At 39.1% G+C, this 12747-nt stretch overlaps 1 protein-coding gene across 2 annotated transcripts; it reads left to right on the forward strand.

Annotated features, from left to right (window-relative positions):
* Positions 1 to 11317, forward strand: LOC117497316 (carboxypeptidase A1-like). 2 transcript variants are annotated; one of them, XM_034149277.1, is made up of 12 exons: positions 1 to 85; positions 2464 to 2664; positions 3440 to 3521; positions 4042 to 4176; positions 4370 to 4474; positions 4928 to 5029; positions 6483 to 6584; positions 6685 to 6795; positions 7393 to 7483; positions 8531 to 8730; positions 9450 to 9534; positions 10836 to 11317. In XM_034149277.1, the coding sequence occupies exons 2-12, from the start codon at positions 2600 to 2602 to the stop codon at positions 11021 to 11023; spliced, it is 1266 nt and encodes a 421-aa protein (XP_034005168.1). In that variant the 5' UTR covers positions 1 to 85; positions 2464 to 2599; the 3' UTR covers positions 11024 to 11317. The 2 variants fall into 2 exon arrangements, with proteins under 2 accessions (XP_034005168.1, XP_034005169.1); XM_034149278.1 differs by lacking the exon at positions 1 to 85 and adding an exon at positions 1066 to 1125.
* Positions 11318 to 12747: the final 1430 nt, after the last annotated feature.

Below are 12747 nucleotides of genomic sequence, written 5' to 3' on the forward strand. Positions count from 1 at the left end.
CAACAATACAGACACTTCTGTGTTCTATGCTTTTAGATGATGCCTTCAGTGATGCCTACACTGAGCAGATACACAGGAAATATTGGTGAGTATTTTTTCCAGAGTAATTACTATTTTGCTCTGAAATAGTGATATTTAATCATTTTGGAGTGTATTTATTACTCATAGCTTCTAGAGTGCGATCAAAAATGCAGAGTCAATTCTATTGGAGTTAAACCATGACCACTCTGTAACGGAGGTGATCTCCGGGGCCATAGATCTCGGTCTCCGTTACGGATTATATAGCTTCATTATTGGCGAAGTATATTAATTTGTTCCACGCTAAAACATTGCACAGGAAGCATGTGATTGTCATTTATGCATATATTTGTCACAATCTGTCTATGTTTTAGTTTGTCTGTCTCTGTTTCCTGTTGTAGTTTGAAAAGTGTTCCCCCTCCCGTCTTGTCTGTTGCTGGTGATTGTGTTCACCTGGTGCCCTGTGTTTCTCCTCCCTCCTCACCTGTGTCTTGTTGGTTTGATTAGTCCTGTGTGTATTTAGGTTCTGTTTTCCTGTTAGTGTGTGTGTGTGAGGTTCTGGTGACTGGTGACTGTGTTCACGTGAGACAGTCATATTGAGGCTGTGTATCCTGTACCACAAAGAGGAATAAATGCCCACACCGGGTTGTATTTGAACTCTCTGCCTCTGCCTCCTTGCTTGGTCGGGCCGCTCAATGGCCAGCTTCACACACACTCATGTTCCTTAAGCACTTTGGTTTATTGACCTTTTTTATTGTAAAGATCATTATGGTTCATTTATTCTATTCTGAGTAAAATTACCTTCTATTTGGAGTAAAATGGCAGTAGAGTTGTTTTTAATATACACTACATAGAGTAAATAACCATTAAGCAGAGTCAAATCTAAGCACATAATAGAGTAAAATGAACTCTAAAAATACAACTCTGAACAAAGAGTACATTTTACTCTATATAGGTTGGGACCAAATGTTATATTTTTAGAGTAAAATTTTCTTCAATTTGAGTCAATTTTACTCAGAGAAATTTACTGTGTAGGATCTAAGAGTTTTGCTCAATGACACTTCGGCAGGGCACATGGAAGCTGGCGGACACGCTGTCTGCTTCTCTGTAAGTCTCTGTGAATCAGAAACCCTTCGGCAGGTGTTTTTCACACCTGACTGTGTCTCGCTTCTGTCTCTTTACTTTTCCACTGCACAGTCCTTATCAGCTGGGTTGCATAACCTAAACTCATAGATTCTGGGCAGGGGATAGATGTCGGATAAGTGAGTAATGTCAAATAACTTTTAACATCTGAAAGTGTGCGATAATTATTTTGTGATACAGACATAAGAAGGTATTCATGGAAGAAATTAAATGGATTTCAGTGTCTTTTAAAAGTGTTATCTGGTGTCCATTGGTGAATGTCAAAACATTGAGGCTTACTTTACCTACAAAAATATTACTTTTTAAGCAGTAGAAGGCAAAATCTGGCATGTTTTTATCAGTTATCGTTATTTTGATGAAGCTTTTCAGTTTATTCATCACATATTTGGTTGAATATCTCATTTTTTAAATGAAACCATGCATGTGAATGCACCAGATGTGAATTATAGCACTCTGACATCAAGTTGTCTCATATCTGAACGTGTTTTACTGCTAAAACGTGCAGTACACAGGACATGTAGCCCAACAGCTGGTTTAAATTCTGCTCTTTAGAAACTGCTTGTTGATTTCAGTGTTGCGTCCACAGTAACAAAGAGGAAGCTGAAACACACAGCTGCTGCTTCCTTTTGAGCAATGAGACTCATCTTGAGCTGAAAACTGAATTTAGACAAGCATAGACGACGACTCTTTCATTGTATTGTTTCCATGGGTGTGTCCAAGAAACTGTGGTTATTCACACAATAAGAACAGATAAGAGTTACAAGCTTTGAGATAAGCCACATTGTCAAGGTCATGTTGTTCCGAAAAAACACACTACAAATAATCCTTAAACCATGAACTATATTTAGCAAAATGATCTAGTATTTATGAAGACATTTCTATATGAAAAAATAGAAAAAAATAAAGGAAACCATTACATCTGTGATAACATACAATGCAAAAAATAATGTTTGGTGCTGTGAGATAAAGTTTTATTTAAAGCAAATGTACATGATAATGATATTGTTTTATCGTGTGCTGCAACACTAAGTCGATAAATGGATTTATTTATTAAAAATAATAGCAAACAACTTTAAAAAAAAAAGTATATATATAGGCCTATTCTAGTTGAAGTTTTGAACAATAACCTTGATGTGTAATTGTTTGATTTTTACATTTTATATTACATTTTAAACAACTCTTAAACAAATAACTCAATAAGGGGACACAACAGATAGAAGCTTCTCTTTGTCGTAGTAAACTGAACTCAAGTCCAGATAAGTTACAACTTGCATGGTGTAACTTTTGCTCTGGTTTCTCCAGGCTGACGTGGGAAAGGCTCCAGCCGCTGCCACACCTCCATCACCTTAAGCAAGGTTGTGGTTTTGGACACGTAACCCGACACATTCAGACATAAAAGCCTCGATCGGACCCCGCCAAGTCTAGACTGTCAGTCAAGATGAGGGGGCTGCTCGCACTTACCGTGCTGTTCGTGGCCGTTATCGGCAAGGAGACTTTTGAGGGGTAAGTAACACCCAGAGGTGAAATAACTCGGATTTTATACTCAAAAAGCAAAAGTAGCAATACTAGATTGTAAAAATACTGTCTTACAAGTAAAAGTCCTGCATTCAAAATCTTATTTTACTAAAAGTATCAGCATCAAAATATACTTAGGTACCACAAGTAAAAGTACTCGTTATGCAGAATGGCCCATTACAGAATAATATATATGAAATGACCTGATTTTGATAATGTTCATCCCAGCTGGTAAAAGAAGAGCTTATTTTACTTTGTATACTGCTGCTGGATATATTAACCTATAATATAATGTTTAATTATTAGATGATTTGTATTTATTTTAATCTGAATCTGTCAGATAAATGTGATGGATTAAAAATTACAATATTGGCTTCCAACATCTAGTGGAGTAGAAGTTTAAAGTGGCTTACAATACAAATACTCTGTTAAAGTACCTCAAAATAGTACTTAATACTTTAAATGTACCTTATTACATTCCTCCACTGCTACTACCATCCTCTCACTGAGTTGCAGGCTGTAAGAGATCTTTAGATTTGTGCAGAAATGTGAAATAATCAATATGTTCTGACATTATAACAATCGCTTTTATTTTATTTTTTAAATGTCTACAAGACCAGTGCATGCTTGGTGGGCTTTTTGAGACATGTAATGTAATATTGGGAAATGCGATTTCCCCCTACAGTATATGTGCCAACTTCTAGCTGATTGTGAAGTTCTCTTGAGTCAACAGATGTAAAACATTCTGCTTCTCTTTCTGCAGGCATCAGGTTCTTCGTATGTATGCACAGAATGAAGACCAGCTGGCTCTTATCAACAACCTGGAGGACATCCACGAGTTTGAGGTCATTCATCATGCTCTGATAATTACTTCTAAATAAAATAGTTTGTAAATAATGAAAGTCCAAAGCTTCATTAACCCTAACCCTCATCCAATTCCAACTCAGAATTTAAGCTTCTTCCTTCGGGCCTGAGGTTAGTTGTCCCAAAGAGTAGAACGAAGCGGTATAAAAACAGTTTTATCAGCAGCTATTGCACAAATTAACAAATCATTGGAGCGTCACACAGATGCCTATTTATTTAATTATGAATTTGTCCGTGTCCGTGAATGTCCATGTTTGTAATAGTGCTTTTCTTTTGAATTGTTTTTAAATATTTTTGAGATTTGATGGAGCAGGGTGTACAGCAGTTTTCTTAGTTCTTTTATTAGGGATGTGTCTGTTGTCTGTGTTTGTCTTTAGAGTGTGTCAGGATGGATCCCTTGTCTTTTTATCTGTAAACTAAATCTACTTACGGGTACAAATAAAGAGCTTGAACCTGAACCCTGACCCTAAAATGTTATGTGCTATCTATGTTTCTTTTTAGGTGGATTTCTGGAGGGGAGTGACAGATGTTAGAACCCCTGTGGATGTTAGAGTTCCCTCCCACACCCTGCAGTCCGTCAAAATTCACCTGGAGAGTAACGCCATCGATTACTCCATCATGATCGGAGACCTTCAGGTAAGAGGCCTGCAAAACAGCTTATCAATCCAGGCTTCATCAAAAGTCAAAGTCAAAGTGAACATGAACAGAATTGAATCTACTGCATTTGGTTTTTGAGTTTTTAAGAAGTTTGAAGCAGATTTTTCGGCCAAAGTTCAGTCGGACAGAAAAATATATTATGTTAAAATTAATGTTATATGTTTTTCTGCAGGCGATGCTGGATGAGGAGCAGACGGAGATGGTCTCTGCTGCTCGTGTTCGTGAGCCCAAAAACGCTGACAGCTACGACTATGCCAGGTACCACCCCATCAACGAGGTAAGTGCACCAACTCTAATGTTTAAAAATAAAATGTAATCAGGATTGAATTTGCTGATACTCATAGCTATCACTTTAAACTTGAAGAAGAAGCTCAGTGTGTGGTAAATGTCCCAGTCGGACCCAAATTAAAACACATCATCTGCAAAGAATAGAGGAGCAATTCTGAAATCCCCAAGAAGAAAACACATCTTCCCTGCGATGGACGTTTAGATGTTATCCTCATGCAGAAAATCTATACCAAATGACAATCGAAATGCAGTCATCAACCAAAGTACCAAGTTCTCATTCTGGTTATAAAAGGACCAGATGGCTTGTAGAAAGTGATCATCCACATCAGAAGAGCACTTCCAACTATATAATTAAGCTGCAACCCAAAATAACCCTAATCCATGTCAACAACTTGTTATTACAACCCTAACCCTAAATATCCTGATTGTGTATTTGTTGTAGATCTACAGTTTCCAGGACATGCTGGTGGCTGAGAATCCCAAATTGGTCAGCAAGATTGTGATCGGCAAGAGCTACGAGGGTCGTCCCCTGAATGTGCTCAAGGTAAATATAACAAACTGGATCATTTTCAGCAAAGAAGACTCTTTTTCATATGCTGAACAAACACATATATGATCACAACTCAAACATAACATTACTCTTAATGAAGGACAGAAGATCATTTGAGAACTTTCATTAGGAAATTAAGATTGTTTCTTTTTACTAGACATTGTGGAAACTTTCTATATAAAGGTCCCCAATTATACTGTTTTTCATCAATATATTATAGGTCTCAGATATATACAAAACATGTCTCTGAAGTGTTTGGCTCCAAACACCACACAGATCATTGCAGCATCCCATAATCCCCTCTGTTTCAGCCCTGTTTCCAAAGTGCTGATTCTGTGTCTGTTACTTTAGATGAAAATAAGGAGCCACTCCCCACGCCCCTCTGAGAGATATTTGGTTAAAAAGAACACAATAGCCACTTTCACACCTACTTTGCCGTACTTAGTGCCCAGCACTTAGTGCCCAGCACTTAGTGCCCCCATGGAACTAAGTACAGATCGCGTTCACACCGGAATAAGTTCCCTGAGGGAAGATTACGCAAATGAAGCCGCTGACGTCACTTCTTCTTCTTCTGCTTTGGGTTTACTGGCAGGCCGCAAACCACTTCACGGCGTATACGGCCACCCGAAGTCCCCGGCCGGAAGTCCCCGGAGTTGGGGAAGGCTTCAGTAGAAGCTGCTGGGACTCCCAGCAGCTTCTACTGAAGCCTTCCGAGTAAATCGCCAGAACGCCGACACCTCCTCATCACTCCACCGCTCCCATGTTTTTTTTTGTGTTGCCATAAGTTAGTCTCTCTCCGTTGGTGCGCGGGGCTAATGCTAATGCTAATAATGCTAATGCCAGCAAATACAATGGCGGCTTCACAAAACTTTTCAGAGTTTTACGGGGCGTGGTTTGCAATTCGCCCAGCCAATCAGAAATTGGTACTTTTTTCTCCCCAGGATAGTACCACCTCTCTAGCAGGGACTACAAATGGGGGTAAAAGTTCTCTGAACTAAGTTCTCTTTTTGGTGTGAACGCAAAATTCTAGGTACTAAACGGGAAAAGTATGGGTAAAAGTACTCCGGTGTGAAAGCGCCTATTGGTGCTCTAGGAGGAGATTCAGGTGATAAGGTTGGGGGGGGGGGGGGTACCTTGGTTGCTGATTGGCTAATGGTTACACAAGCCAAAACATCGTTATGACATCGTAAAGTGGCCAAAATCTGATCAGCTCATTTTCAGACAGGTTTTTATAGAAATGGATCAGGACAAAAAGTGAGAGAATCTTTTTTCCTGAAACTTTCAGAGTCTCTTTACACAGAGGGGACACATGTTGATGTAGAAGAGACATGAAGAAGTGGATTTTGCATACTAGGTGACCTTTAATATAAAAATATATATAACAATAATTGAAAGTATGTTCACTCATTATGTGTTTGTTTGACTGCTCCTCCTTCTCGTGTCTTAGTTCAGCACCGGAGGAACCAACCGTCCCGCCATCTGGATCGACACTGGAATCCACGCCAGAGAGTGGGTCACTCAGGCCAGCGGCACCTGGTTCGCCAAAAAGGTGATTTAAAAATGTCCACATTGCTTTTAGTCTATCTTCAGCTGATGACCACAAACCGGCTGCTCACTGAACAACGTATTCTCTACCTTTCTGTGAGTAGATTGTTGATGATTACGGACGTGACACCGCTCTCACCGCCATCCTCAACAAGATGGACATCTTCCTGGAAATCGTGACCAACCCCGATGGCTACTACTTCACCCACACCAGCGTGAGTCTCACAAAGCTAGAATATGTTACTCACTCATATTCAACTGCCATAACATGTATTTTTGGTACTTCTAAAAAGGCTTATGCAGCGTTTCTGATCCAAAGACAATTAAGAGAGCTTTCACATGAATTTGAGCATGGCACAAGTTTCCCAAACATTTTCAAAGACATGAATGCAGAGACTTGTTCTTCTCACACTGCACTGTAACTTTAATCCATGTACCTTTTGTTATTCATGTTTTATTATCTTTGCTTTTAAATGAGTGTTTTTAAATGCCATTCTATAATATATTTCTGCTGCACTTTTTCTTAATGCTCTTAATGTCTTTCATTTTTGTAAAGCACTTTGAATTGCCTTGCCTTGCCTTGCCTTCTTAGTTCCACACAAACTGTGGGATTTAAGACATTGATAAGTTCAGGTTGCAATATAAATTCTAGTCAGTAAAGACAGTAACGGGTCGTGTAAATCAGTTTAAGCTGACAGTGTCCGTCTCAAAGAAAGATGAATGCATGAAAAGTTACAACAACAGAAAAAAAGTAAGAAATAAACCAAAGTTAAAAAGTGACATATTGTGATGACCTATTCTGATGTTTCCAGAACCGTATGTGGCGTAAGACCAGGAAGCCCAACCCCGGCTCCAGCTGCATTGGAGTCGATCCCAACAGGAACTGGGATGCTGGTTTCGGAGGTAACTTGTCTCTCACTTAAAGCTCAACTAGCTGTAATAATGTTTTTTTCATCAAATTATAAATTATACTGATTTTATCATCCATCATTTTAGCGATTTGCATTGAAATCGCCAATGTAATGCTCAATACTACCACCAGATGCTGCCAAAAAAACAAATATGACATTGCGGTAAAGATTTACAGGATGATCTTTTTAGAGTGACTCCTGGACAACATGGTGGCACAATTACACAGAGGTGCCAACAATGGCCTTCCAACATGCATAGCACACTCATTAAATAACATTAAATAACACATTAAGGTGGTTCAGTTATAGTAGAGTCACTACATTACAAGTTTAACCTTTTGGTACTTAACGGATGTCCCATGAATATTAATATCTAATGAGTCAAGGGCTAGCAAAGTATTCATAGCTCATGGGAAGAGGTGGGAAGTAGTGGAGTACAAATACTTCGTTACTGTACTTATTTTTCTGATGACTTTTTACTTTTACTTCTTACATTTTTAACACAAATACCTGAACTTTCTACTTCTTACATTTTGAACTCAAATACCTGTACTTTCTACTTCTCACATTTTCCAAACAGGCTGGTTCCTTTAGTTTGAATGTGTGTTTGGTGGCGTGATCATTATTATTTAGAGTCATTGCGTGCCTATTGATTTGAACACGATCCGTGTATCCATCATTTCCTGGTCTTCTCTAAAGAAGAGGGACCAATGAAAACGTTGTCATGTTGCCGTTGTTCAGCATGGAAACATTCATTAGCTAACAATGACATTATTGTTCTATTAATATAAAGGGAGGTCAGGTACTCTTTAAAACAGATGGTAGTTATGGGTACTTTTTACTTAAGTACATTTCAAAGCCCTCTTTACTTTTGCTTGAGTAAAGAACTTTAGTCAGTACTTCTACTTTTACCAGAGTATTTTTAAACACAAGTATCTGGACTTTTACTTGTGTAAAGGATGTGTGTACTTTTGCCATCTCTGCTCATGGGATCAATTTTTTCTGTAGTTTCTCTGACTCAGTTTTCTTCTCTGTGTAGAAGCTGGTGCCAGCGATAAACCCTGCGCAGAGACCTACCGTGGACCCAAAGCTAACTCTGAGTCTGAGGTCAAGTCCATTGTGGACTTTGTGAAGTCCCACGGTAACATCAAGGCCTTCGTCTCAATCCACGCCTACTCCCAGATGCTCCTGTACCCCTACGGCTACATGAAGACTCCATGCAAGGACGACACCGAGCTGGTAAAGATCCCTCTCCTTCTCTTACTTCTTTACCCAGAACTCTTTAGATAGATAGATAGATAGATAGATAGATAGATAGATAGATAGATAGATAGATAGATAGATAGGTAGATAGGTAGATAGATAGATAGATAGATAGATAGATAGATAGATTCCTTTATTGTCACTACACAGAGTACACCGAAATTCCAAACATTCCCGATGGTGCAATCACACATAACAGACAGTATAAGTATAATTTTATAATACAAGCTAAAAACGTTTAATATATAATATATAAAGTGACTATAAATTGGACCTATGATACATTGAACAGTACGCTTACAAACAAAATACAACATTACCATACAAATACAAGAACAATACGGTCAAGGCAGTACAAAATGTAAGCAAGTCAGTAAGTTATTGCACATGTATTGTATCAGTGCAGTTGATAATTACAAAACTAGAAATTAATATGTGTTCTATAAAAACGGTATGAGGTAGAATATATGGTGCAGTTGGATGTAAACATGTACTTAGTTGAGCATAAGTTCAGTTCAGTTCCATCAGTGCTGTGATTGTCTGGCTTTGTCCAGCTCACGTTTAGTAAATCTCTATCCTTGGCTCATCTGTAGCTTCGCCTGTAACGTTTAAATGCAAGAACATGCATAAGCAATATGAGAAACTATGAATACTGTAGATGATCAATATGTGATGGTAGTAATCTCTTCCCACAGCACTCACTGGCTAAGAAGGCTATCACCGACCTGGCCTCCCTGTACGGTACTAGCTACAGATACGGCAGCATCATCAAGACCATCTGTAAGTCAGTCTTTAAATATTAAATTCTACATGTTGTTATTGTGACTGTGGCTGCGATGCAGTGCGGTCGTCTTTCAACCAGAAGGTTGTGGGTTCGATTCCAGCCCATGTCGATGCATCCTTGGGCAAGACACTGAACCCTGAGTTGCTCCCGATGGCCAACGGTGTTTGAATGTTAGCTTCCTAGAGCAAGTGGCACTGCCCTATGAGGTGGGAAAGAGTGAACGATGACATTAAGCCGGGACCTGGCTCGAAACACTCGGAACACTGTTGTTGTTGTTGTTGGCGAAACACATCAGCAATGATACGTATTTTATGACATAGAACAAAAACGTGTAAATCTTTTCAGCTTGTATGTCAGATCTTAATAGAGAACCGCAGTGACGCGTCCTAAAACCCGGAAGTAAACTCCTTCCGGTTCCTTCGACAAAAACGCAATGCAATTTCTCCATAGGATTTGGGAAAATAGCTGGAAATAAGGTCTGTGGTTGGCACACATTTAAGAGACGGATCACGTTTTGTTCAGCCGGATAATATCCACATGTCTACCCACTAATTTTCTAATCTTAAATCTAGTCGCCAGAAGCAAAATGCTAACGTTATGCTATAAACGAATACAGCAGGGTCGCTGCTTCAACGTCACGCCAACTTAAGATCCATATTCAAACATACAGACTCTAAATGGTACGAGTTGAAGCGTTTGTTTGAACAGTTTGCAGGAGGCAGGTACTTGCTTTCAAGCAGAACAGGGCAAACAAACTTAGCGGGAGTGTTTTACGTGTTCGGCGTAATGACGTAAAACGGCCTGGACAACTTCTGTAGTCCTATTCAGCCACTTGTTAACAACCATCGTTTTTCAGACACGTAAACTCTTCAAAAATCACCAGCGGGGTCACTGCTGATGTATTTAATGTCGTAGAACAAAACGTGATCTGTCTCTTCAATTTGTGTCAAACACAGACCTTATTTCCAGCTATTTTCCAAAACCCTATGGAGAAATTGCATTGCTTTTTGTCGAAGGAACCGGACGTGGTAAAAATGCTAACTTACTTCCGGGTTTTAGGACGCGTCACTGCGGTTCTCTATTGAGCCATCTATACAAAACCAGTTCAAAAAACCATTGACTTCGAGACAATGGGACCAGAAATGCTAACTCATTGTCAGGTTTTAGGACTCCAGCACCACTCTGGTAGTTCTGTTGAGAAAGACATTTTGTACAAAAACAAATTAGATGTTGATAGTTATACATCTTTACTGTACTGTATATAACAACACCGTGATGATACCTGCTTCTTTTGTAGACCAAGCTAGCGGTGGCACCATCGACTGGACCTACAACCAGGGCATCAAGTACTCCTACACCTTCGAGCTGAGGGACACCGGTCGCTACGGTTTCATCCTGCCAGCCAATCAGATCATCCCTACCGCCACTGAGACCTGGCTGGCTCTGATGACCATCATGGACCACACCTACAAGAACCCCTACTAAAGTGTGTGTGTGTGTGATTCTGTGTGTGTACAAGTGGAACTCCCCAAGTTCCCGAGAATAAAGTTGGCAAATGTCACCTTTAAAATGTCATCTTGAAGACTAATATCACCATCATCATGAGTCTTTAGACAAATTAAAGTCACAAACAAACGAATAAATGAGCACACTTAAAAACTGCAGTTTCTATTTCTTTTTTATTTAAAGCTAATGGGTTGAATACATGTTTACGCACATATTTGTCTGCATTATGTAATTGTTAAGACTATCATGATCCAAATATATATTTCTTTCTCATTTTGTTCCTTGTGTACTTCCTGTGCCAATCATAACAAAAGCTAAGAGGCCTAAAACTGTAATTATATTAAAGTTTCGGTAATTGGGCTCATTCAAAGGTTAATACATTTTATTTACATATTTTTGTTTTAAATCATATGTGAACTGCACAAATGGATAGTTACAGATTCATATTGTTATCTAGGGAATAAGATAAGTCTCCCTTTTAACATTAGACATAATTAAACATTATTGAACAAAATAAATCATACTCCCTTTAGCTTTGTTGTCTTCTCAACATTACAGAACCTTCTTCAGGGTATATGGAGGAATCCTGAAGTCAGATGTAATACCTTTTAAGACCTTTTTTAAGACCCTTTCCATACATTTTAAGACCTCATCGCCACTTGGAGTTTTAACCGGTTACCATGGCGACACACTTTACCTCACATTGACTATATACAGTATTGATTGTCCTTCCTCCTTATCTTCCAACTATTTGGACGCAAACTTGCATTTCCCCATAACGATGTTGTTTAACAACCGGCGTAAACGGACCTTCGCGCGCTATCAAGCAGTGAGCGCGCGATGTCCTGTTCAGATGACGTCAAATCCAACGGGATGCCATAAATAAACTACACAGAATCACACTACACACCTACGCAATGATTACATCCAGGCACACTGTAGACCAGTGGTTCTCAACTGGTCAGGCCTCGGGACCCACTTTTTACTTGGTCAATACATCGCGACCCAACATTTTGAAGCACTCAAATCTATTCAACAAAAAATCGTGCTGTAATATACGCTTTTCAGAATACAATATTAATAAAAGTGAAGTACAGTGCATATATCCCTTATATCCCTTCACAGAACTAAAGTATGCTTTTAAAAAAGGTTCAATGAGATGATGGAATCAAAGCTGAACTATATAAAAAGGCACACATGCTGAAAACCCAATCCCAGCAGGGGGGTCTGGGGGGATTCTCCCCCAGGAGATTTTTTGAAATACTAACATAAACTACGCATTCTGGTACAGTCTGAGAAGAAAATAAATAAATCATACATATTAATAATATTTTATGCCATTGTTTGTTTTTCACTTAGTTCTGACAGCTTGCTGAGAGAAGAGTAAAGAGGAGATTGAATTGTGGGTAAGGGTAGATAGCTCCCATTGTTCTGTGACCTGTCAATCATCAAACCGGGGGTCATATTTCATTATGTGTTCATTTTTATCTGAAGTTGTACCCATGGATGTATAAAGAATAGTTCTACCGCAAAGTTATTCTCCGTGGGGACTTCCGGCAACAATCTTGATTCTGATTGGCCAGAAGACTCGAAAAAACATCAGCAGAGATGTTTTATTGAGAAGATGATCACTACGTGACAGAAGTTTTCAAACCCGTTTATGGTCTCCGGTACTTCCAGTCCAACGCCTACTGCATGCACTG

Source organism: Trematomus bernacchii, unplaced genomic scaffold, assembly GCF_902827165.1.
Source record: "Trematomus bernacchii unplaced genomic scaffold, fTreBer1.1, whole genome shotgun sequence".
In the NCBI taxonomy this organism is placed as follows: Eukaryota; Metazoa; Chordata; class Actinopteri; order Perciformes; family Nototheniidae; genus Trematomus; species Trematomus bernacchii.